Consider the following 23,171-nt stretch of genomic DNA (forward strand, 5'->3'; position numbering starts at 1 on the left):
AAGTTTGTAAACGGTGATGGTTTTCTTTGAAGTTTTCTCCTTTTTTTTTTTTTTGTATTGATGGGGAGGAGAGAGTGGAGGGGGAAGACGAAAGAAATAAAAGGCAACAACCACATTTCAACACTTCCCTGCGCGTAACCATCCCAGTTGAAAAGGAAGGTTATAAATCAGAGGTGATGGTGGAGATTTGACTCTTTATATTTTTTAGTGTAGATATGAGGGGAGGGGTTACGGAGAAATCCTCTCTCGTTGTTATTTCGTCCCCTTTTGATGTCCGACTCAATGAGAAATATATCAGTCTTTTATTGGCAGCGGTATCTAGAGGTCAGGAGAGAAGCCTGAAAAACTTCGGGTCAAATTCTCTCCGAGCATGTTCCGGTGAAATGAATAGGGAACTGCAATCCGCAGCCTCTGGGGCTGGGGGGCGGGGGGACGGGGACACAGGGAGAGGGACCGTCCGGCCCCCCCCGCGCCTCTCTCCCACCGCCCCGGGGGCTCCGGTACCACCGGAGCCTGGAGCCCATCACCTGCCGCCGGGTCCAGCGCTCCAGCCGCTCGCCTCTGCCCGGCTCGGGGTGGATGGGGTGTTTTTTCTTCGGTGTGTGTGGGTTTACCACCCTCCCCCCACCTTTCCCTCCCGGTTTTTGGGAGACGACGCCGCGCCATGGCACGCTTCGCCCTTTCACCAGCATCCAGATCCAAATTTCCTCTCCCCGCGCTGAGGTCAGCTCCAGCAAAGCCAAGCCTAAAAATAACCTCCAGGATCTGGTTTGTTGCTACTGGTACCTCTCCCTCTGCGTGCTTCAGAGCCCAAAATATTCCCTGAAAAAGGGCAAGATTTAATGACAGGGTAGTTACCCGGACTACTGGGAAGGGCGGGGGGGGGGGTGTGAAAGAAAGAAAAAAAGAAAGAAAGAAAGAAAGAAAGAAAGAAAGAAATAAAGAAAGAAAGAAAGAAACAAACAAACAAACAAACAAACCCGATGGGCTTTGCATAACTTTTATTCTCCCCCTTTCTTTCTCTCCCTTTCCTTCTTTCTTTCTTTCCTTCGTTTTTTTCCCCTTTCCCCGGGACGAGACATATGGAATCAATTTTGAATCCTGACATTGAAGGCTGGCCAATTCCTACTGGCTCTAAAAAACAGAATCCATTTGGTTCCCTTCTCTCCAGCACCCCTTGTCACTCAGTATTATAACCGTCTTGCAACATTTTAAGTCTTTATAAAGAGAAACAGCTTTCCAGATAGATACCAAGGATTCAGGAGTGGGGGAGGTTTTTGGGGTCTTTTTTTTTTTTTTTAAAGGGGACCGTGTGCGCAACCCCCCCTCCCGACACCCCCATCTCATCCCCCTCCGCTCGGTATCTCTCCGCAAAGGGGGCCTCATCCTTGCAATACTTTAAGCTGTTTTGGAAGATTTTCTATTTTTCTCCACGTCAAGTCAGTTCCATTTGAATCGAACGAGTCCAAAAAAAAAAATCAAAGCAGCTTTGGGGGAAAAAAATAATCCAAACCGTCCGAGAAAGCTGTCAGCAAGATCCACCGGGGTGCAATAAAGTAGTCTCTTCTCCTTAATTTGCCTGCTCCAGTTGCGAACTCACACCACCCCGATCCGGCTTCGCTCCTTCTTCTTGAAGTCCTGGGTCGGACAGTATCACAGGTAAGAAGTTAAAAAAAATAAATAAAAGAATGATGCAGCTCTGCCTTTCCTACCTTCTCAGCTCCGATGCTGTGAGATATAATTAATTGCTCCGAAAGCTGTGACAGGCTTCTCCCCCGGTCACCGGGAGCTATAGCTGACTTTCTCTTGGTCACAAATTAAGAGTGATGCCTCGGGAGCAGGACCGGGGAGGTTGAAGATGAGCAAAAATAATCTCGCAGGGTCCATAACCGAGACCGGCCGCAAACCGTTTCTTTCCAAGCGCGTGTTTACCCGCAAAGTTTGTCTGGGACACATTTGTTAAAGGTTTAGCACCTCTCTCGTTTGAAAAAGAACTACAAAAGCCCATTGGAAAAGCGGGGTGTTAAACTGAAGAATGTATGTGATGGTGATTTATGGCCCTACAAAGTTTTTTGTTTACTTGAAGCAGACCTTAATTACAAGGGCTTTAAAAAAAAAAAAAAAAAAAAAAGATTTCCCAAGCTCTGCGTATGTCCATCGCGGGTTTTCCCTCCCCAGGTCTGGGTGTAGTGGCCAGATGTGACTAACAAACATCTGGTTAGTTGAGCTGCTTTTCCTTGTAGCCGGGCAGTGCATTTGACCGAAATGGGTAAGACTGAGACTCTTAAACATTTGGCATAAAAGCGGTGGCTACTGGGGGAGTCCGCGCCTGAAAATATCAGGCTTTTAAAAAGGTTCAAGGTTTGTTTGGTTTTGATGGAGGGATGTCCTCGAAAATGGGTCATTTCGCTCAAATGCAGTTTCTGGGGTTGAAAGGGAAACGGCCGGGAGGGCGAGGTTTCGCGTGGGAATATCGGATGCGTTATTTTCTATAGCTTTGTGCTATTCATTTCTGGCTGAAAAAAACAAAAAACAAATCAAAAAAAGACCAACATCCCCCCCCCCTTCATCCTCCCCCGTGGACGCCCGATGTGTATTTTAAGAGCGAGACAGGAAAATCGTTTGTATGGAGGAAAAAACCCTCCGAGAAATCGAATTAAACCTGGAAAGTTTTTCTAAATATATATATATGTGCTCTCTGTTCTCCTTTGGTTCCTTTCCCTTTAGAGCGAGATAATAACTCAGTCCCCGGGACAAGTTGCCAGTTCTAAAAATGTCCTCATACATTGTGAAACTGGAAAAGTTTTGACTCGGTGTCTGATATTTCCCGAGGCGACCTGGTATATTGGCAGAGAGCAGGAGCTCGGATACACAAGCGTCTGGGTTTTTTTTGCTGAAAATTGCTTTGCATTAAATTTCCTCAGCTTCGGAATTATTTTTACTCGCCTCCAGCTAAACTTGAGATTTTTTACCAAGCGCTTGATCTGTTGGCGAATGAAATCTGAGAAGAAACCGCAGGCCCTAAGTGGCCGTAATTTAATTGATTTTATCATAAATCATCAACTTCATGAAGAACCAAAGTTTTCATTGAAGTAAATTGATATTAATGGACACTTTCTGAAATTTAACCGTATAGATCTATACGGCGGTGGTGCTCCCACTTCTGCTCTTTTGGGACAGGAGATTTTGGGGAGGGGAAGGTATTTTCCCACCCTTCTAGTTTTCGTTTCTCCCACCCTCTCTAAAAAAAACGACTTTTTTTTTTTTTTTTTTTCCAGCGTGGGGAATCTGATCCCGGGTGTGGAGGGGGGGGGCTGGTATCTGAGAGCTCGGCTCCTCTTTGTGGCACCGCAGCGGTGGGTAAATCCAGGAGCGCCGAGACGAGTTTTTTTTGGGTGGATGAGCACCGAACAGTTGGGTTTCTTCGGGTTATTCCCCTGCGTGGGTTATTCCCTCTGTCCGGGGGTTTGGTGGGCGTAGGGGTGGGATACCTCTGGCAAAAACACGCGTGTCGCAGCGAGGTGGGTCTTCGCTCGCATCCGTGTTAAAAAGAGAAATAGGATTTAAAAACCCCGCTTGCATCTATGTGTCTTCTGCTGTGTTAAACATTACCGTTCTCAAAGCTTTCCCGCCTAATTAAAAATTAACTAAGAGCCCGGGATGGGTGGGAGCCTTTGATATGGTGATGAGGATGGCAGACCGAATACCCTTACAGTAATAGAGGATTTTAGCAAAATGCAGTGGCTCGGGGGTGTGCCTATGTTTGGGGGTGTTTGCAGAGATGCACTGGGCAGGGAGGATGCAGGACTCAGTGGTATCCGCAAGGTTCCCTACAGACGATAAATATTCAGTGTAAACATCCCAAAAAGAGAGAAATATAATTCCTTGACACCACTTCTTTCTCATTCTCCTAAGACTTCCTCCTCAGAAATTGTTAGTCTTTATGAATTATCAAATGGAAACAGGTAAAATGGAACTCATTTCTTCTCCCAGGTCCCTTCTCCCCCATGCCCAGCTCGTTCTCCAGTGCCAGACGGGTCCCGGATTCAGGCGAGTATCACTGAAAAAAAAAAAATAAAAAATAACCGAATTCCTTCCTTTTCTCACAGAAACGGCCACGGCGTAGCGTGGGTGCCTCATCCTCCCGGGAGGCGAAGGAAGGGGAATGGGAGAAAAGCTTTGAATCCTCATTTTCTCCCCACCCCTCTCTCTCTTTCTTTTTTTTTTTTTTTTTTTTTTTTTGAGGAGTAGGAGGAAGGTGGGGGTTAAAATGGGAAGAAACGAGGAGCCTGGACGTAGGAAGCAGAGGAGCCGCGTCCTCGGTGCCGGGGCCAGCGGCGGCAGCCCGGGGGCGTCTCCGGGGGGCGAAGAGCCCATCCCCAGGGCCTCTGGGCGCTGCCTCGCCGCCGGGGAGGCGGAGAAGCCCCTCTCCGTTTTTCCTGTCCCCCCAAACGGTTATTTTTCCCTCCTTTTCCATCGTCTTTGCTGTTTGGCTGGACGCTGAGGCTTTGGGAGCGGTGGCTGCTGCAGTGGCTTTCCTCGTTAGTGTTTGTTCGCCTCTTGCACTTTCAGGTTAAAAGATAAAAAGGAAAACTTAAAGGGAAAAAAAAAAAAAAGAAAGAAAAAGCAGCCCAGAATGTCCCAAAAGCCAGGGCAGCCCCAGCTGCGGCAGGAGGGAGCGAGGGGCATCGCCTGCCCGGCTGTCCGGGAAGTTTGGGGAATTTGCTGATGGGGGAATTAGTGGGACGGAGCGGGGAGACGGTCATTTACCAGTTCTGTATAAAATGGGCAAAAGGTTGACGTGTCCCAGTCACGTGAGCGCATAATTCAAGCTATTATTTTGGCATTTGGAAGGCGGGGGTGGGGGTGGGGGCGGGGGAGAGAGAAGAAAAGTGGGGATGGTGATTCCCAGTCCGCCTCTGGTGAGCTGCTCCCGAAATAGCTGTGTAGCACGCTGATACCGCAAACTGCCGTCTCCTCTCACCCCCATGGCCCCCCCTCATCCCTACCCCCACCCAGACCCCCCACCCCGCCGCACCTCAGCCCCCGCCGGGGCTTTTGGCGACGGGTGGACCCATGGGAGAGGGGTGCTGCAGGGGTCGGGGGGAACCCATTCCCGGCAGGAGCCTGGGGGTTGTGTGTCCGGCCGGTTTTTGTTTTGCTTTTGGGTTGTTTTTTGTTTTTTTTTTTTGTTTGTTTTTTTTGGGGGGGGGGGGGGGACACGACAATTCCAAAGCACTTCCGCCGATTGATCATTAACCTGGTGAGTTATTGCTCTTCTAAGCAAAGGTCAGGGGGAGAAAAAGGTCTAATCTGTCAAGGCAAAACCCACCGTTCACTCAGTTTCATTTTGATTTCTTATCCGGGCTGGCTTCTGTTTGGGGTTTCAGGAGGTCCTGGACCCTCCATAACTCTCCCCTCCTCCTCGGAGCTCTCCCCTCCCTCGGGCTCTCTGTCTGCGGAGTGGGAAAACCCAAACTTCTTCTCTTCAGACATAAAAATGGGCCATGGGAGGGTGAGCAGCCCCGCGGGAGGATGCGGTGGGTGCTGCGCGGCTCCTTGCCCTGCCCCGGGGGGGCTGAGCCCATCGGGACGAGCAGGGGCCCGGCTGGGTCTGCACTGCCTCTAAGGGAAAAATTGCAAAACAAATAGAGGAAAAAAAGAAAAGTCAAAACAAAGAACACCGGGCGAGGGAAAAAACTCTTTCTATCCCTCCTCTGCCTGTGCTGCGAGGGGATAAATTAAAAACAAAGAAAAACAAACACCACGCCCCCACGCCTTCCTTGCTGGATCCCTTATTTATGCCAGCTTCTTTTCGGTTGTTTGTTTGTTTCTCTTTTCCCCTCCTCCCTCCCGCATCCACTCTAAATAAACGCGGTTTTTTCCTCTCTTTTCTCCACCTCCTCTCTCTCGGGCTGCCCACTTCTCCCCTTCCTCCCCAGGCCCGGCGTGGGAGGAACTTGCCGAGACTGACCCTGCGTTTGCTGAGCTCCCAGCCCAGAAAGGGTGTTTTGTTTCTTCTTCCTCTTCTTCTTCTTCTTCTTCTTCTTCTCCTTCTTCTTCTTCTCCTTCTTCTTCTCCCCCCTTCCCCCCGCCTTTCCTCTTTACAAATCTCCGTGTGTACTTTACAGAGGGAACTGAAAAGCCCCAGTTAACCGGGGAAGGCTGTGATGTAAGTGGAATATTGCCAAAGCTGTGTATTAAAGGGTGCGCGCATGTAATAATAATACTAATAAAAAATACAGCTATAGGCCGCCGACTAGAGAAGGTCACGAAGCATCCGCGGGTGATTTATGGACTCGGGGATGTTGTCACAAGCAGAGTAGGGGTGTGAGGGGAACATTTTTATTTGAGATTAATAACATCAACATACAGAACGGAAACAGGATTATTAAAGCGACTGAATGTTTCCCCAAACGAAAATATTTTTAAATGAGATTGCTTTTTCTTTCTACCCTTCTTTCTCCCTTTCCGAGTCCTTCGTGCCAAAGTTGCGGTGATAAATCTCGGCGTGGCTTTAAAAATGTTTACGGCCCGAAACCGTTAATTCTGACACCAAATCACTGCTGTGTGAATGGTGTCCTCGTACACTATAAAGCATCTCCGTGCTCCTCCCCGCTTCGTGGCGAACCTCCGACCACGTTGGAGAAACACGAAAAAACATATTCTGAATCCTTAAGGCTTTTCTGCCTTTCAGGAAAACGGCCTGGTATTTTCCCTGCTGTTACCCTCTTACTGAACCCAGAGCTAATTAACAGTATGTATTTAATCTCTTAGACGCATTGAACTCTGAAATTACCACCAGAATGTAACCAAAACCCTTCCCGATGTATATGTATTTTTAAAATTGCATTCAGAGTTCACCACCACCGTGGACAAACCGCCCACGGTTCACGCCACCCCGTTTCCATCACTAACGCGAACCCCAGAACGGGCGAAGCGTTTTCCTCGTCGGCGTTGCGGGGGGGGAGGGGGGGATTCCACGGGGGAAGGTGTGAGGAAACGCCGGGGAGACAGGGGATCGCATCAGATTTACAAAAATCAACCTGGTGTCCACCGCCTCCGATGGAAATATTGGGTTATCAATGGATGGAGACTGGGGCAATCCCTGGAAGTGCTGTGGTTACTTGGATGGGAGATAATCTCAGAGGAAATGCCGGGGCTTTTGTTCATTAGAGCCTCTCTTCTCCCCATTTCCACCCAAAGGTTTCTCTCTATGATTAATTCCCGTGTCTAGGCTTTTCTGACCGAAGTTTCATACTTTCCCCCCCTTTTTTTCCCCCTCCCAGTTCTTCTGCTTTCTCAAAGTCCACCGCTGCCTCGTGTTTGCTGGACCAGACATCCGAGAATTGGTGAGTTTTGCTGAATATCCTACCTGGTCCCCTCTCTGTGTGTGTCCGTGTCTCCCCCTGCATCAGGCTTGGAAGCCATTCCTTCTCTAAAGTCACCCAACGTGACTTTTTTTTTTTTTTTCTCCCCCCCTCCACCAACCCCAGAATAAGCACGGCTGCCCTGGATTTCAGCTGAGTATTTTCATTTTGCTACTGGCTTGTCTTTAAACTTTGTGATTTATGGCCCTAACTTTGAGGGAGTGTTTTAAATGGAAGATATTTCCTGTACTCCCTTTGAAGGGAAACCCAGTCAGATTGCAACATTTGCTGCTGATTTCGTGACGAGTGCGAGGGAGTTACATTTTAAAGAAAAATAAGCTGCAACCAAAGCAAAGATGGCAATACACAGGGAGCCTAAAAAAACTACTTACAGGAGCTCAACACAGAAACGTGCAGCGACCTTCTTAACAGGTTTTTTTTTTTTCGGCTGCCAGTTAGGGTTAAAACAAAATTTTGCACTTCAGAGGAGTTACTTGCAGAATCCGAGGTACCTCTGATTGTTTAGGTACTCCAAATAAGTCAGTGGAGATCCATAGTCAGTAATCTATAGAGTACTTCACCTACAGAGAAGTCTTTAAAAGAATAGTCCACGACTGTTTTTCCTCTTTCCTTCCCTGGAATTTCAACGCCGGGGCTCCAAAATAGGAACTAGCTTGTAGCAGGAGATTTATGTTGGAGCAGTTCATAAAAAGTCATATGGGGAGGGGAATAAAAGGCAATGATGGTGTCGCCTGGTCGAAACCCTCACGTCTGGGATCCGAACGCTGCAGGCAGAACAATAGCTGGAAACACCGTAGTCCTTGGGATAAGACTTTATCCATCACCTGGAAAACCTTGGCTGTCCAGCCCAGAGTAAGTCCTCTCAAAAGTCAAATGTTTACTTGGACACCCTTCTTTTTCTTTCCAGAGTTATCAGCCTTAAGGTGCACACACACACACACACACAAAAAAAAAAAAAAAAGGGGGCGATGGAAACCCCCCGACGGGTCGTACCTTCCCAGCGAAGTCCACAGAGCCTTTGTGGTCCCTCTTTTTCTTGCTTTGCTAAACGTAAATTCCCCCCCGTCAGCACTAAACCCAAAGGAGTGAGCGCCAGAATTAAAGGAGGGAAGACAGTCGTGATGTGAAACAAAAGTAGCACTTGGAAAAAAAAAAAAAAAGAAAAGAAAGAAAAAAGTGCAGACACCTAAATTCCTTGCCCTGCCTTCCTCCCACTCGCCAGCCCCTCCTCGTCACGGACTTTCCCCAAAACGCATCTTGGCGAGTTTCTGCTTTGGCAGCCGTGTGGGAGCGGGGAAAGGCATAAATCTCCCGTGGCGACAGCGGCAGCGCCTTGCATAGCAATAACGGCGTTATTAATAATAGCAATAATAATCATCTTTATTGTTCAACACCTCGCTGCCTTGGCCTCCTCCGGGGGCGATTTGGGCCCTGACCCCCCCCTCCCCAAGCCCCTCACTCACTGCCCGGCGGAGGCCGAGGGGCGAGAGGAGCCCCCCAGACATTGGGAAGCACAAACTTAACGCCGAAGTTACGCGGGACTGCGGAGTTACATCAACACAAGAGATTCCTTCCCCCTTCCCCCCCCGCCCGCCCTCGCAAACGCGGGGGCCGGCGGCTCCCACCCCCCACCCCTCCCAGTCCCCCAGAAAAGTGGGCTTCATATGGGGGGGGCTCTGCGCGGAGCCCGAGGCAGCCCCAGGGCCGGGGGAGGAGAAGCATCAGCTATTGAAAGAGCCGCGATTGCCGCCGCGGAAGGGGAGGGGGGAGACTATGACTATGTTGAAACGGTTTATTAGCATAAATTGACACCTAATTGTTAAACACGTGAATCAAAGGCAAGCTTTGCTATCTTTCTGCCTAGGCCTCTGTCCACCACGTCTGCAATTAGCATAATTTTTCACTAGTGACGCTGTTTGGGAGGCTCGTTGGCTTTGCCCGGCAATCCGAAACAAATCTTTATTTTTAAATATCCCCTCCGCTTTATTCCCCCCTCGCCCACCCTCCCGTAGCCTGGATTCTTTTCGTTATTATTTTAATCCCAGCCAAGCATTGCATAGTTAAAAGGGGGGGGGGTGTTGTGTTCAGCTTTTCTTTCTTTCTTTTTTTTTTTCCCTTCTCCTTTCCCTTCTTCCCCTTTGCTGTGGTAAAGCAGAGGCCATTGTTATCAGTGAGCAGCGCGTACCAGTCTATAGGGCAACTAGAATCTCAGGGTTTGTCCATTCAAAGCCCTCAGCTTTTCTGCACATCTTGGAAGCTGGAAAGCATCTTGATTTTTTTTTTTTTTCCCTCTTCCCAAACGGAGACAGAGAGACAATTTGAGCTGCCGTAACCGAAAGCTCCACTGGCTGAGCCCCCTCCCCCTCTGTTTTGGCTTTTTTTTTTATACATATATACATGCATATGCTGGATTTTTTTCCTCTCTCTCGTATATTCCTTTAACGTTTTTAAAGGAAGGGGGTCATTCCTTGCTTATTGATTGCGTGGATGCTGGATGTGAAAATATATTATGTCTGCCTGTGCTTTGCTCGTCAGAGACTAAGGTAAGCCGGACTCAAATAGGCTATCACTTTGTGAATGGCGGAGTATATGTCCCAATGATTTATGACCATATGACTCCAATCTCGGTTCAAGAAGAGTTCACAAGCTTTAAGCTTCCTTCCACGCAGAGACTCTTTTGCAGCCCTCATCCAGGGCCCTTTTTTCCCCCCCTGCTTTACAACTGGGGAGTTCTGGTTGGGGTGAAGCTCGGTTGTGGGGGAGGGAAGAGGGAAATTTTAGGAATGTGTCTCTATTTTCCAGGCATATCCACCGCAAGGCAGTCGCTGGGATTTGAGCTCTTTCTGAGCAGCCGACCTATTGTTAAGGGCATGTTTAGAATATTTATTATTAATAATAATTTAAATTAAAAGCGGGGCTATGCCTGGTTTCGCTGGCTCTGGGAAATATACCTTAGGAGGGGGCGGGGGGAGGGGAAAGGCGCTGCTCTTCTTCATAAACACAGTCAGGTTGTGAATTTAGGATTTCCAACATGGAGGGGATGGCTTTGCAGGAGAATCCCTCTGCCTTACATTTCTTTTATCTTTTTCCCCCGGCCGCCTGATTTTTTTCCCGAGCATCCTCCTCCCCGCAGCCCTTTCCCTCTCGCAACTTCCCCCGATTTTTATTTATTTTTAATTTATTTTTTTTTTAAATGCCTCTAAATCCTCGCACTCAAAAGTTGCAGGAAAAGAGTTTGTGGTTAAATGTTACCGCTCGCAAAGTGAAACTTGGAGCGTGATGAAACACCCAGCGCGGATCCTGCCCGGGTTTAATTGGAACAGGAGATAATCGAATATTTATTATTCTGCCTGAGATTTTTTTTTTTTTTTAAACAATTCCTTGGAGTAAATAATTAGGATTGCGGCCGTCCTCGGCGAAGATAAATGAGCGGCATTTGCGAGGCGCTGAGAGATGAGGTACAAAGCAAATCTTCTGTGGAAGCCACAAGCGAGCGAGCTTTTGGGCGAAGGGGATTGTAAATTTATTTTATGGACATTTAAAAAAAAAATCGTCGCTGTTATTTTTAGCTACTTTCGCTGAGCCTCTCCGCTCTGTTCTGGTTTGGGTTTGTTTTGTGGTTTGTTTTTTTTTTAAGAAACCTATGCCAGACGGGAAGGCCTTGGAGAAATTCCCACCTCTGCCCTCGTAGATATTTTCAGCAAACCTATTCATAATAAAGGCGCTGCTGTTTGTTAATTAATTCACAGCTTCTCGGCTCGGGTAGTGGAGTCTACTTTTTAATAAGACATATTTATCATGGCGAGGAAACCAAATGAAAATAACTCCCAGCAAGGATATCATCCTCTCTGTAGACAATAATACATCTCCGTGGAAGATACAATACAGATTTGGGAATGCATAAAGGATTTAATCAGTGTAAAAAAGCAAAGCAGTCCCTTCGTGGACACGTTGTCTGAGGCTGTGTTAGAAGTGTACGGAGGTTTCATCTGACATGACATAAGAACACAGCAGTCAGGGAAAGGAAAAAAAAGATGTTATTTATTGTCGAGCTGTGGCTTCTGTTAAACCCCGGTACTTAGAAATATCGCATTAGACTTTATCTCCACCGAGTTTATTTTATTTTATTTTAGAGAATGAAAGAGCCCAGATAAAATTAAATATACAATAGATACAATTAAATATACAATGGATATCAATTTCAAAACAAAATGCACAGTGGCTCCTCGCAAACTCTAAGCTGCAGAGAGAAGTCACTGCCTTTTTAAAACACGTTTGCTGCTTGATTGATCCTCACACATCAGACTGTTTTCAGGTCAAGATAGTTTTCATATTTCTAAGTAGAAATAAGTCTGTGTTTATGGTAGAGAAAGTTTATGTTTTGAGAAAAGACAGAGAAAGAAAGAGATAAAGAAAAATAAAAAGGTCAGAGAGAGAAAGAAAAAAGGAAGGTTTCATTTTGTAATTTGAGGTTTTGGATTGGGTTTTTAGACTTTTTGAGCTTGGATTAAGGGAGGGAGGAACGATGAAAAATCAAAGGGTAGAAAGTTAAGAGCAAATGGCCTGGTGACGCGATTGTTTTCCAAGGCAAAAAAAAACAACAGCAATTAAACTGGTTTTGGAATCACATCTTGCCAATGATAGTTCCAGATTCAAGACTGATGAGTACAAAGCAGCGCAGGCAATGAAGGGGTACGTTTTCTAAATACAACCTGTGCTACCAGAGAGAGTAACAAACAGGCCAAAGGAAGCACATTCTTGAATTCATGCCCCTGCTTAAATCTGCTTAAAATATTTGCACTGAATTCCAAAGACATTGTGTAAACAGCAAATCAAGCCAACTGTGTCAGGACACCGTTACCTGGATAAAACACATTGACTATTTGCTGTTTCCAGTTTAAAAACAAATATACCAGACAGAGGCCCTACAATAAACTTAGCAGACTTTTAATTTCTGATGATATGATGTCTTGATGGTTTTCATGTGTGTGACTGGCAGATTTGAATAGGTCAGGGGTAAGAAAGCAAGACTTTCATTACTTTCATGCTTGTAGCTAGCAATTATCCATTCTGGATTCTTATATTTACATTAATGTGTGTGTTATCTGGACATGGATGTGTATACGTGCACACAAACACACATCTACATGCATATATGTATGCATGGATGTGTGTATATATGTATACAGATAAATACAGAAGTAGATGTATACAGAGGAAACCACGTGTACTTACAGAGCATGTGTGTAGTTATACATCCTGGGTGCAATCCTCTAAGGGAAAAAAAAGGTGCAACCAACCAACCAACCAGGAAAACTACCCCCAAAACCAGCTCAACTCTTTTGCACTGTAACATTTGTTGAGCCTCCTTAGGCTGCACACAGGACAAAATCTGCTCAAAGCATCTGTTCGCCCTGTTCTACGGGACCCTATTCATGTCATGGGCCTTTCAGGCCCCAAGATGGATTCATAGGCTGGGTACTATTATTGTGTGTTTTCTCCTAACCTTTCAGGTCAGCTTCCAATAGACAGCTGGAAACGGCCTGTCACGTGGCCTTGGGGTGCCAATGTTCTGCCATAGGGGTGTCAAGACCCTGGTAGCCGGAAAAATCATTTTGGGGAGTCCCAGAGATGCAGAAGACAACGTACTACGACAGCTCCACGCTCTTTGGGGGTTACTCCTATGGGAGTGCCAATGGGTTCGGCTACGAGGGTCCCCAGCAGCCCTTCCAGCCGGCCTCTCACATGGAGAACGACTACCAGCGGTCTGCCTGCTCCCTCCAGTCTCTTGGCAACACAACTCCGCACGCAAAAAATAAAGACCTGAACGGGAGCTGCATGCGTCCAAGTTTGCCCCAGGAGCACCATCCGCCTCCCCCCGTCTCGCCGCCCCCAAACCCTGCCACCAACAGCACCAGTAGCAACAGCAATAACCAGTCGGGGAGCACTAAAACTGCCCCCAGCAAAGCCAACCTCAGTGCAAACGCCAGTCTCACCAAGCAGATTTTCCCCTGGATGAAAGAATCGAGGCAAAACTCCAAACAGAAAAACAGCTCCCCTAGCACAGGTACACTGTTCTGCTTTTGTAACTCTCCGCTTTCCTAAACAGCGAGGTAACGAAGCCACTGGCCAGAGTGGTCTTCTTTGGAGGGAGGGGAGATGGGGAGAGGATCCAGCAACAGTCCAGTGAGGATCCTGATGCTGGGCATGATCCCAAGACTGCCAGCCTCACGCCCTGGCCAGGCTGAGCAAGCCTTGGCCCATCCTGCAGCACTGACTGCGCACACTTGGTTTATTTTAAACATATCCAGAGCACCACAGGGAAATACAGCCAGGCGGTTGTACACAGCCAGTGTCTGGCTGTGTGGATACAGATACATGAAAATGTACACCCATTGCTCAACCTAGCGATGCTAAAGCAGAGCGCTTGTTCTCATCCCACCTCCCTGCCTCCAGACACAGCAGTAAACATGGTGCTCTCTGAGTGTACGTGTGTGTATATAGAGCATATGTGTAAACACATGGATATTCTTGCATGCATACACACATCCCTAATGCCATCAAGAAAAAAAACGGTACGGAAATATCACTGTTCTGACAAATACACTCATATAAACTTTGGGGCAAACACTTCATTCTATGTTAATATAATTTATCTGTTATATCCATGTTCATCTCCCAAAAAGGTAGGTACAAATGTGATTTAGTGTTTAACAACGTACATGCAAATATTTGTGTTACACAAATACAAGACACACTCAAGATGTGTGTGTGTGCGTGCATTCGTACCTCGGCAAACAAAATACCTCCCAACACTGACCCGTGTTAGTATTAATTGGCTTTGCAGTGACTGCCCCCCTGCCAAATATTATTTTCTCAAAATTATCTGTTGGAAATAATCGACTCCTAAATAAATGGCCCTGGAATCCTTTTCTACATGACATGATCAAATTTTCATAAACCAGGGGCAGCTTTGGAGAACAGAACTCTTAATAAATGACATGATTATGGAGTGCAGGCTAATGCAAAGGGGTGAGGGAAGGGGGGGGTCAAACTCTTGTGCCTGCTCCAGGATTTATTAAGAAACGATGCATTCAATTTCTGCATGTAAGTAATTATCTTTTATTTCATTTCACGGCCAGCAGAAACCTGCAGCGGCGAGAAAAGCCCTCCAGGCTCCTCGGCCTCCAAGAGAGCCCGCACAGCCTACACCAGTGCTCAGCTGGTGGAGCTGGAGAAGGAATTCCACTTCAACCGCTACCTGTGCAGGCCCCGCCGTGTGGAGATGGCCAACCTGCTGAACCTCAGCGAGAGGCAGATCAAGATCTGGTTCCAGAACAGGAGGATGAAGTATAAGAAAGATCAGAAGTCGAAAGGCATGGGGTCCTCTTCTGGAGGGCCTTCCCCCACCGGCAGCCCACCTCAGCCCATGCAATCCTCCGCCGGATTTATGAACGCCTTGCACACCATGAGCAGTAACTATGATGCCCCCTCACCGCCTTCCTTCAATAAACCCCACCAAAATGCCTATGCCATGTCAACTAACTACCAAAACCCCATCAAAGGCTGCCCCTCCCAGCAGAAATACGCCAACACGGCCCCCGAGTATGACCCCCACGTCTTACAAGGGAACGGGGTGGCCTACGGGACTCCCAGTATGCAGGGAAGCCCCGTCTATGTTGGAGGTAACTATGTGGATTCTATGCCCACCTCTGGCCCGTCCCTTTATGGCCTCAATCACCTGCCACATCACCAGGCTGCCAACATGGACTACAACGGGCCTCCGCAGATGCCCCCGAGCCAGCACCACGGACCATGCGAGACCCACCCCACCTACACAGACCTTTCCACGCACCACGCTTCTTCTCAGGGCAGAATCCAAGAGGCGCCCAAGCTGACCCACCTGTGATAGAGAGCAGGGACAGGCTCAGGTGAAGCGGATGGGACCTCGCCACAGGGCACGGGAAAGGGGAAGAGGGCAGGATTGGCTTCAGGAACATTTGTGTTGAGCTATTTTATTTCTTTCTTTGATGGGGCAATTTCTACCCATTTGTTGTGCTTGCTATTACTATTTCTGGGTTTTATTAGGCACAATTTCCAACCATTTCAGTATTTACTGCCAAGAGCAGCTTTCTCTCTGAAGAGATATACCTCCTGTGTTTCAACACAAATGCTTCTGAAAAGGGTTTGGGGTAGTTTTGTGGGAATCTAGCAGATTTTTATCAGCAACATCCTTCCAAACCAAGTACCAATCGTCACTGATAATTCTTGGACACTGGAAAGGAGAACAGTCAGACAGCCAATTCCTTACAGTTGGTCTCTCTACATCTACAGAAACATGCACATGTATATACATATGCAATCAAAAGAGATTTGCAAGAAAACTACCCTCCTCTCCAACTCCTTCTCAAGAGGAGCCTCGCACTTTCCTTTCCAGCCTTCAGAAGGCGGCATCCTTTTTCACTGAGTAACTTCCCACCAGCCCCCACATAAACTGCAAATATACACACCTGCCAACACATGGGATTCACGCTCTTCCCCTCCAGCCCCTGTCTCCCCTCTCAAAAATAATAAAAAAAAAATTTAAAAATTAGAATAAGAGAGGTCTAAGAATTGCAAAAATGTTTGGGAAACAAGTTTTTGAAATGCCTAAAACCTCCTCTACCAACAATAACAGCAGTCCAAAGAGAGGAAGAAAGAGTTGACAGGTCTGAATATTTTCCCACCTTCGCCTCTGACGACATGAAGTCTCCATTCGACGACACTGGGGTTTTTTGTTCTGGGGGTATTTTTCTTAGGGTTCAGTAACAGAAAAGCAATCTTAAGACTTAGAAGTCCTATGCTTCTTCCCTCCTATTCTCTTGACCTTACGTGAAAACAGGGTATATTTGAACAAACGGAATGTCCTCCAATCGAAGCAGAAGTGAATGGATCTCTAGTATTTGCTAATGCTTTCTTGTCTGGACATCTTTGTTGCACTTAGAGTTTACATATAATGGGTATAAAAACAACTTTGAAGGGCGTTCGTACAACTCAGTCGAGACGTCCTTCAATAGGTGTGTGTTCTGGTGAACATTCATATATATTTATTGGTTATAGCCAGTTTAAAATATTTTCATTTTTTGTATTATTTATCCCCAATATTATGTATTTATATGAGGAAAAAAGAATCAAATTGTACTTTTTTAGTATTTACTTGTTATAAAGGACATTGTGTTTCCTTGTCATTGTACAACAAGCTTATTTTAGTTATTGTAATTTAGAAAGACCAGTAGTTTTATGTTACCTGCGTACTTATGAATAATGTAATTAGTTCTACTGGAGGCATGAGAGCAGAACCAGACTGTAATTGTATAGTCCTGAATTAGAAGAACTATAGCTAATCCCTCCCTCCCACCTCACCCCTCCTCTTTGGAGATCTTTCTTTGTTCTTATAGTAGTTATTTTATTTCCTTGCTTAAGGGTTGTCTGTTGAACAATTCTTGAATAAACTTTCTGTTATCAATTTTATCTTGTCCTCTCAGTCGGGCTGAAAGGCAAAACATAAATAACGTGTATGTAAAAATAGCGAAGAGAAGGCAGGGAAGGCAGCGCTCGAAATGTTCCGGAGTTCGGACAGGGGGGTTCACGTCTGCGTCCCCTTCTGGGGTGAAACCCCGGGGGTTCGGGCCCGGGGCGGCCGGCCCGGCCCCGCCGCCCCCTCCGCGGCCCTGCGCGGCCCGGCCCGCGCCCGCGGCCACAAAAGGGGGTCACGTGGCGCCGGGGCCGGGCTGCCATTGGGCCGCGAATGAAAACAAAGGAAAAGGATTAATCACAAAAAAAAAAAAGGGGGGGGGGGAGCCCCGGAGTTTCTATGCGGGGTCCTTCCTTGAAAGTGAGGAGAAATTAAATTATTTGTTATAATTAATTATTATAAAAATACGGCACATGTGCACGCACGCACAGACACACATACATGTGCACACGCACGCACACAAACCCCCACACACTTACATCCCCCTCAGACCAACACACGCATCTAAAATTGTTATTAAAAGGCAGAAAAAGCGACCGACAAAGGTTACGTTATCAGTGCCAGCGAAAGGGAGAATAACTCTGTGCCAGCAGCAAAAGCAGATGGGATAATACCGTGAATAATTTGCTTTTTATGCTCTAAAGCCCTAAGAAAACTTATATTAAAGCAGCGAGGGCCCGTAAAAGTTTTATGGCTCTGGAAAGGGGGTGAACTGTTTGTCAGGCTCCAAATGCTCCATTTCTGTGGCTGGTGAAGAGAGGAAGGTCCCCTCCGGAGGAAAAGAGAGGGGGGGTTTGATTGTTGCCGGGAGAAAAGGGTGAAAAGGCTGTAAAAAGTACCGAAAAAAAGGGCTGGGCTGTAGAAATAAGGAGTGTGTGTATCCGTATTTTACACACACAGGTGTGCACAGCCAGGGACGTCCATAGGTGCCTGGATAAACCCACACGTATAAAAAGGTCGAGTGGAGAAAGCTTTACATGAGAAATGATCTCGCGTTTCTTTCTATCTCTGCTCCCTCTTAATAAATGAAGTTCCAGGTTAATAATTATAACCTTCGTGCAATAATAAATAACGGTATAACAGAGAGACAGGGCTTGTTTTTCTCCCCAGGACCGGGGCTGGGTTATGCCCGTCCATGCAGAGAGCAATTTACCATTCGGGGATACTGTAATTTAAAAGCATAAAAGCGTGCAGGGTCTGATTGGGATCGGCTCAAAGAACAAGAGCTTGGGTTGGGCTTGGGTTTGTCGTTGGCTTCTACCCCCCCACCCCCCCTCCTTGAGTATAATTTTCCCAGCCTCGCATCCCGGTCGCCATGTTGCTGGGGTTTGTGTCAGGGATTCCCAGGAGCTAGTTAAAATCGTGGAAAAAAGAAGGCAATTCCGAGGCTCAGAGCGTGACACCTCTCAGTTTGGCGATGGGCTCCCCCTCCTCCAGCTCCTCACAGCCCCACTTTAATTTGCACTAAAGAAGCAGGCCCGGGTTTGTTTTACAATTATTGCATTTCTCTGTCGCTCACTAACTCTGTGAATTTATTCGTATAAGGTGATGCCTTGCCCCTTGAGGAGGGAGATATTTCTTTTCTTGTGCCTCCGTCTGGTGCGTGGGAAAAAATCCCTCTTTCCCCAAGAGGTTTTTTATTTTCTTTCTTTCTTTCTTTCTTTCTTTCTTTCTTTCTTTCTTTCTTTCTTTCTTTCTTTCTTTCTTTCTTTCTTTCCTTCTTTCCTTCTTTCCTTCTTTCCTTCTTTCCTTCTTTCCTTCTTTCCTTCTTTCCTTCCTTCTTTCCTTCTTTCCTTCTTTCTTTCATTTTATTTCCTTGCAACTTTAGTGTTAGCAAAAGCAGCGAGACCAGTTGGAAACGGATGGAAAGAGTTTTCCTTTTGCATCCCAAACTCTTTCACTGTCTCCCAGCTCCCCACCCCGTCCCTCAAAGCGCGGGGAGGAACTGGCAGCCTCGGGACAAAGCCCGAGACCCCCCCAAATGCCACTTTAAACCAAACAAGCAAGAAATGACCGGAAACTCAACTATTAATTTTTATAAAAGTCCTGATCTGCCGAGATTGAGTAGATTTATGCTGATTTCGGTAAGTGTGTTCACATATAGGAAATATTTATGGAAATTCTCCCTTCAATCAAGCTGCGTTTTGTAAATGCTTTTTTATTTTCTTCCCCCCACCTTTTGCTAAACTGCGCTTCGGCCTCGGCTTCAGCTTTAGATTTATTATGTGTTTCTCAGAAACCCTTACCACCCACACAGATGCTTGAACTGACAAAAGTTTCTAGGCTTCTCCCTGCGTGAATGCAGCCCCGCCAGTCCCTCTCTGCTGCAAAATGGGAGAAATGGACCTTGAACAAACAAACTGCAAACCAGCCACATTTCCATTCTACCGCAAGAAGCTTATTTTTTTTCCTCCCCCCAAATTTTTGCTTCCTAGACTTCCTGAATTCAGACCCTTGAATTAAACTTCTTGAATCTTTCTTGGTTTAAGTAACTCTTTAGCAAAAGCCAAATTTGTTCGCCGAGTTAGGCCGAGCTGTCAAAAGTCTTTCGAGAAAAAGATTGATCGTTTCTCTCTTCTTTTTGGTTTGTGTGGACCCGGGCACTTTAAAAGGAAGAAAAAAAATCTTCCTGGGAAATGGCTTTTCGTTTTATTTATTTATTTTGTAAACTCTGGAAGTGGCGCTGTTTATTGGCGGTGGGGGAAAAGGGGGAAAAAAGATGGGAAGGAAGAAACGTGATTTCAAAGATATCCGTGACCTTAAAATATGTTTGGCCTTTAAGGAAAGCACAAAGAATCCATTAAGTCTGGCTTTAGAAGCAGAAGGATTATGCTGTTCCTTTAAAAGTAATTTAACCAGGTAAATCAGGCCGATTTAAATATACTTGACTTGAAAGCTCACTTGATTTCCTAAGTGTTCATACCCAGACCCAGACACAAACCTCCTGACCAAACCCTCCTGCTGGCTCGAACTTCCCAAGCTCTGCAATACATATATATATATATATGATATGCAAATGCATCAGGCACTCCCGGCCTCGGTTGCCAGACCCGAGATCCCGTCTGGCTCGCGGTTTAGGCTGCGTTTCCCTGGCTGCATTTCCTCGGAGGGGGGGAAAGCCCCTTTTCCCACGCCTGGTTTCCCCCCTCCTCGGGGGTACAAACACTCGGGAGCTCAGCGAGGGAGTCTGGAGCCGCACGGCACAGGCAGGGCAGGCAGCGCAGGCAGCAGCTCCCTGGCCGCAGCCCCCGGCCCCGGCAGAGCCGCCCGTCGCCCCGCGGCCGGCCGAGGAGGGATGGCGGCGGAGGGGAGGAGGGGACTTTTCTGGGGATCTTCTCTCGCCTTTTTTAATCAATTAAAGAAAATAATGCTTTCTGTTTGCCACCAGGCCCCGCCTGCCATTGGCCAGGGCTGGCCACGTGACCAGGAATTGGCTGCAATTTCGCCCCAGTCTCGAGTTTAATAGAGCAAGGTCCCCATACGCCTGTATTATCAGCAATATAACAATTATAAAAAGCCCGAGAACCATCATCATCACTGCCATAAAAACTGAGGCCCTCAGATTTCTTTCCCTCTCCCCCTCCTCCTCCCTCTTCCCCCCTCCCACTTTTTAAACCCTGGGCCCTGGAAAAGCCATGAATTTTGAATTTGAGAGGGAGATCGGGTTTATAAATAGCCAGCCTTCGCTCGCAGAGTGCCTGACGTCTCTTCCCGCTGTCCTGGAGACATTTCAAACTTCATCAATCAAGGACTCGACATTAATTCCTCCTCCTTTTGAGCAAACCGTCCTCAGCCTGAATCCTTGTTCCAGCAGCCAGGCAAGACCGAGGAGCCAAAAAAGAGCATCCCATGGCCTGCTCCAGCTCCAGCCCCAGCCTCCGGCACAGCCCGGCCCCTTGGCAGCGGAATTCCCCTGGATGAAGGAGAAGAAATCCTCCAAGAAATCTACCCAGGCTCCATCCTCTTCTTCCTCCTCTTCCCCCCCATCATCTTCCTCGGTGCCGGTCCCTGCCGCAGGATCTCCTGCAGGTTCGTATAATGAGGGGGTGAGGGGGTGTTTGCTGAAATCGGAGAGGATCCGAATAATAAACAATGCCCCCCACTCCCCGACCCCAGAGCAGCCCTACCCCAGCCCCCCCCGCCCCCCAGCAGACTTTGCCCCGCACCTCCCCCGAACGCATGTCACGCAATAAAATACACCGCAGCAATGTACACAGCCGAGGGAGGGGGGGGTGTTCTCCTGCCTTCTCCCCCCGCAAATAAAAGAGCAAATTGATGTAACTCCTGCGAAAGCAAAGAGGGAGAGGGGGCCGGGGGGAGCCGGGCTCTTTATTAGCTCCAGCGGGGGGACCTGGCAGCCGAGCCACAGCTCCATTTGTTTGATTTTCCCTCCCAGCCCTGAGTTATTTTTTTTTTTACAGCCTACAGGAGGGAAAAAAAAAGCCAAAAAACCCGAAGGAAGAGCGGAGGGGGGAAAGAAAGACGGGTGGGTAACGCGGCGGCTGCTCCCAGCAGGATGGGGAAGTGGAAAGAGCGAGAGCTGGACTCTCAGCAGCCAGCACAGTGGGGAGAGCCAGTTCCCCATGGCAAAATAAACTAAATACACCCCCAAATCCCCCCTAATCCCCCAATAAAGTGATAACCTCTCCCTGAGGCTCCTCTTGGCCGGGGAGCTCAGCAGCCCTGGACAGGGACCCTCCTTCCCCCGGGACAAAGTGTTTAAGGCACAATTCAGTGTTTCAGTATTTTAATGGCACCGTTCAGGTAAACGCCGGGCAGGAGAAGGGCGGACACCGGAGCTCATTGGCCAGATAATACAGGAATAATGAAATCAAAGCCCCACAGCGTCCGTCCCCGGACTACCGGCAAAAGAAAAAAAAAAAATAAAAGGAAGGAAAGGGTCGAAATTCCCCTTGTTCGCGAAGATGGCAGAGACGGAAGGTCCCTGAAGGAAGGGGCCAGGGAGAAAAATCCTTTCTCCTCCGTGGGACAAGGAAAGTGATTTCCAAGCCTCTTCCACGGTGGGAAGAGTTTAATAAAACATTTATTTTTTTCCCGTAGCGGCTCCCCCACACACACACTCATGCTCGTTAATGCGGGGCACGGCTCTGCCCTGCCCGCAACAGGGAGGGGACGGATCCGGACCCTCCGCTTGCCCCCGCTCCCTCTCTTTGCAACGTGCGATTTTTTATGTGTTTAAGACATCCAGGGGCTGGCAGACACCAGCGGCTCCAGGAGGCTCCGGACCGCGTACACCAACACGCAGCTGCTGGAGCTGGAGAAGGAATTTCACTTCAACAAATACCTCTGCAGGCCCCGGCGGGTGGAAATCGCGGCTCTGCTCGACCTCACCGAGCGGCAAGTCAAGGTCTGGTTCCAGAACCGCCGGATGAAGCACAAGAGGCAAACCCAGTACAAAGAAACCCCTGACGGGGATCTCGCCTACCCCAACCTGGACGAGGGCAGCGACCCGGCGGAGGAGGCTGAGGAGAGCCCGGCTTTCGGGCCGGCTCCGGAGACCGGCGGGCCCTACCGGAGGGAGAAGCCGGGGAGCGAGGAGCCCGGGAGCCCGCGGTTCGCGGCGGCGGGGGCCAGGGGGGAGCCCGGGGCCGTCGCCGGCCCCTCGGACCGTGCCTACCCCGAGAGCCAGGACTCGCCTTTGTTGCCAGAGCTGAGCATCTTCTCGGCAGAGTCCTGCCTGCAGCTCTCGGAGGGGCTTTCCCCCGGTCTCCAGGGCTCCCTGGAGAGCCCCGTCCACTTCTCCGAGGAAGACTTGGACTTTTTTACAAGCGCACTTTGTACTATAGATTTGCAACATTTAAATTTCCAATAGCCGCCCCCGCTCCCCGCCCGCCTCGCCGTTTCTGGTTTCTGTCCCGTCCCGAGCCACCGCCAGCTCCCCCCAGGCTTCCGCAAGGAGGGGGGGCACCCCAAAAATAAACCCCAGCCATCTCTCATTCAATCACCTCATTCCACCCCCCAAACACTTTCTTTTAAAGCTTCTCACACTGTGGGACCCGCATCACTCTCCCAATATTTATTCTAGGAGGCTCACATGAAAGAACGGCCCGAGTTTTGCTAAATGCAGGTATTTAAGTATAGTTTTAATATTTTTTTCTTATTTATTTTAAAGAAAGCACCCGATAGTTCTCACGCACGTCAGAGATGTCAGCCCCCAAGAGAAAACATTTGTAAATCCTTCAAGCGACTTTCTCAGGAATCAGAACGAGACTTTTAGATTTCTTAATAAAATAAAATAAAAACAG

General features: G+C 47.9%; 2 protein-coding genes and 1 long non-coding RNA gene across 7 annotated transcripts; 2 read left to right on the plus strand and 1 right to left on the minus strand.

Moving 5' to 3' along the window:
- Window positions 1–631: 631 nt before the first annotated feature.
- Window positions 632–16,896, plus strand: HOXB3 (homeobox B3). Of its 5 annotated transcripts, XM_074562181.1 has the most exons (5): window positions 632–1,659; window positions 7,290–7,352; window positions 7,497–9,934; window positions 12,905–13,458; window positions 14,534–16,896. In XM_074562181.1, the coding sequence occupies exons 4-5, from the start codon at window positions 13,023–13,025 to the stop codon at window positions 15,298–15,300; spliced, it is 1,203 nt and encodes a 400-aa protein (XP_074418282.1). In that variant the 5' UTR covers window positions 632–1,659; window positions 7,290–7,352; window positions 7,497–9,934; window positions 12,905–13,022; the 3' UTR covers window positions 15,301–16,896. The 5 variants fall into 5 exon arrangements, with proteins under 5 accessions (XP_074418282.1, XP_074418279.1, XP_074418280.1 ...); XM_074562178.1 differs by lacking the exon at window positions 7,497–9,934 and having other exon boundaries at window positions 3,994–7,352; XM_074562179.1 differs by lacking the exon at window positions 7,497–9,934.
- Window positions 16,897–19,542: 2,646 nt separating this feature from the next.
- LOC141732857 (uncharacterized) lies at window positions 19,543–22,499 on the minus strand. The gene is made up of 2 exons (XR_012584173.1): window positions 21,549–22,499; window positions 19,543–20,928 (listed from the first exon to the last, which is right to left on the minus strand). It is a non-coding gene; the product is annotated as an uncharacterized LOC141732857 (long non-coding RNA).
- Window positions 20,541–22,745, plus strand: HOXB2 (homeobox B2). Its single transcript, XM_074562298.1, has 2 exons — window positions 20,541–20,934; window positions 22,107–22,745. The coding sequence occupies exons 1-2, from the start codon at window positions 20,541–20,543 to the stop codon at window positions 22,736–22,738; spliced, it is 1,026 nt and encodes a 341-aa protein (XP_074418399.1). The 3' UTR covers window positions 22,739–22,745.
- Window positions 22,746–23,171: the final 426 nt, after the last annotated feature.

This window comes from Larus michahellis, chromosome 18 (assembly GCF_964199755.1).
Source record: "Larus michahellis chromosome 18, bLarMic1.1, whole genome shotgun sequence".
Classification (NCBI taxonomy): Eukaryota; Metazoa; Chordata; class Aves; order Charadriiformes; family Laridae; genus Larus; species Larus michahellis.

Bases quoted from the DNA above. Each gene is read 5' to 3' on its own strand.
- HOXB2 (XM_074562298.1), top strand. From the start codon at position 20,541: ATGAATTTTGAATTTGAGAGGGAGATCGGGTTTATAAATAGCCAGCCT. The intron at 20,935-22,106 runs GTTCGTATAATG...TATGTGTTTAAG, and splicing joins TGCCGCAGGATCTCCTGCAG to ACATCCAGGGGCTGGCAGAC.
- HOXB3 (XM_074562178.1), top strand. From the start codon at position 13,023: ATGCAGAAGACAACGTACTACGACAGCTCCACGCTCTTTGGGGGTTAC. The intron at 13,459-14,533 runs GTACACTGTTCT...TTTCACGGCCAG, and splicing joins AAACAGCTCCCCTAGCACAG to CAGAAACCTGCAGCGGCGAG.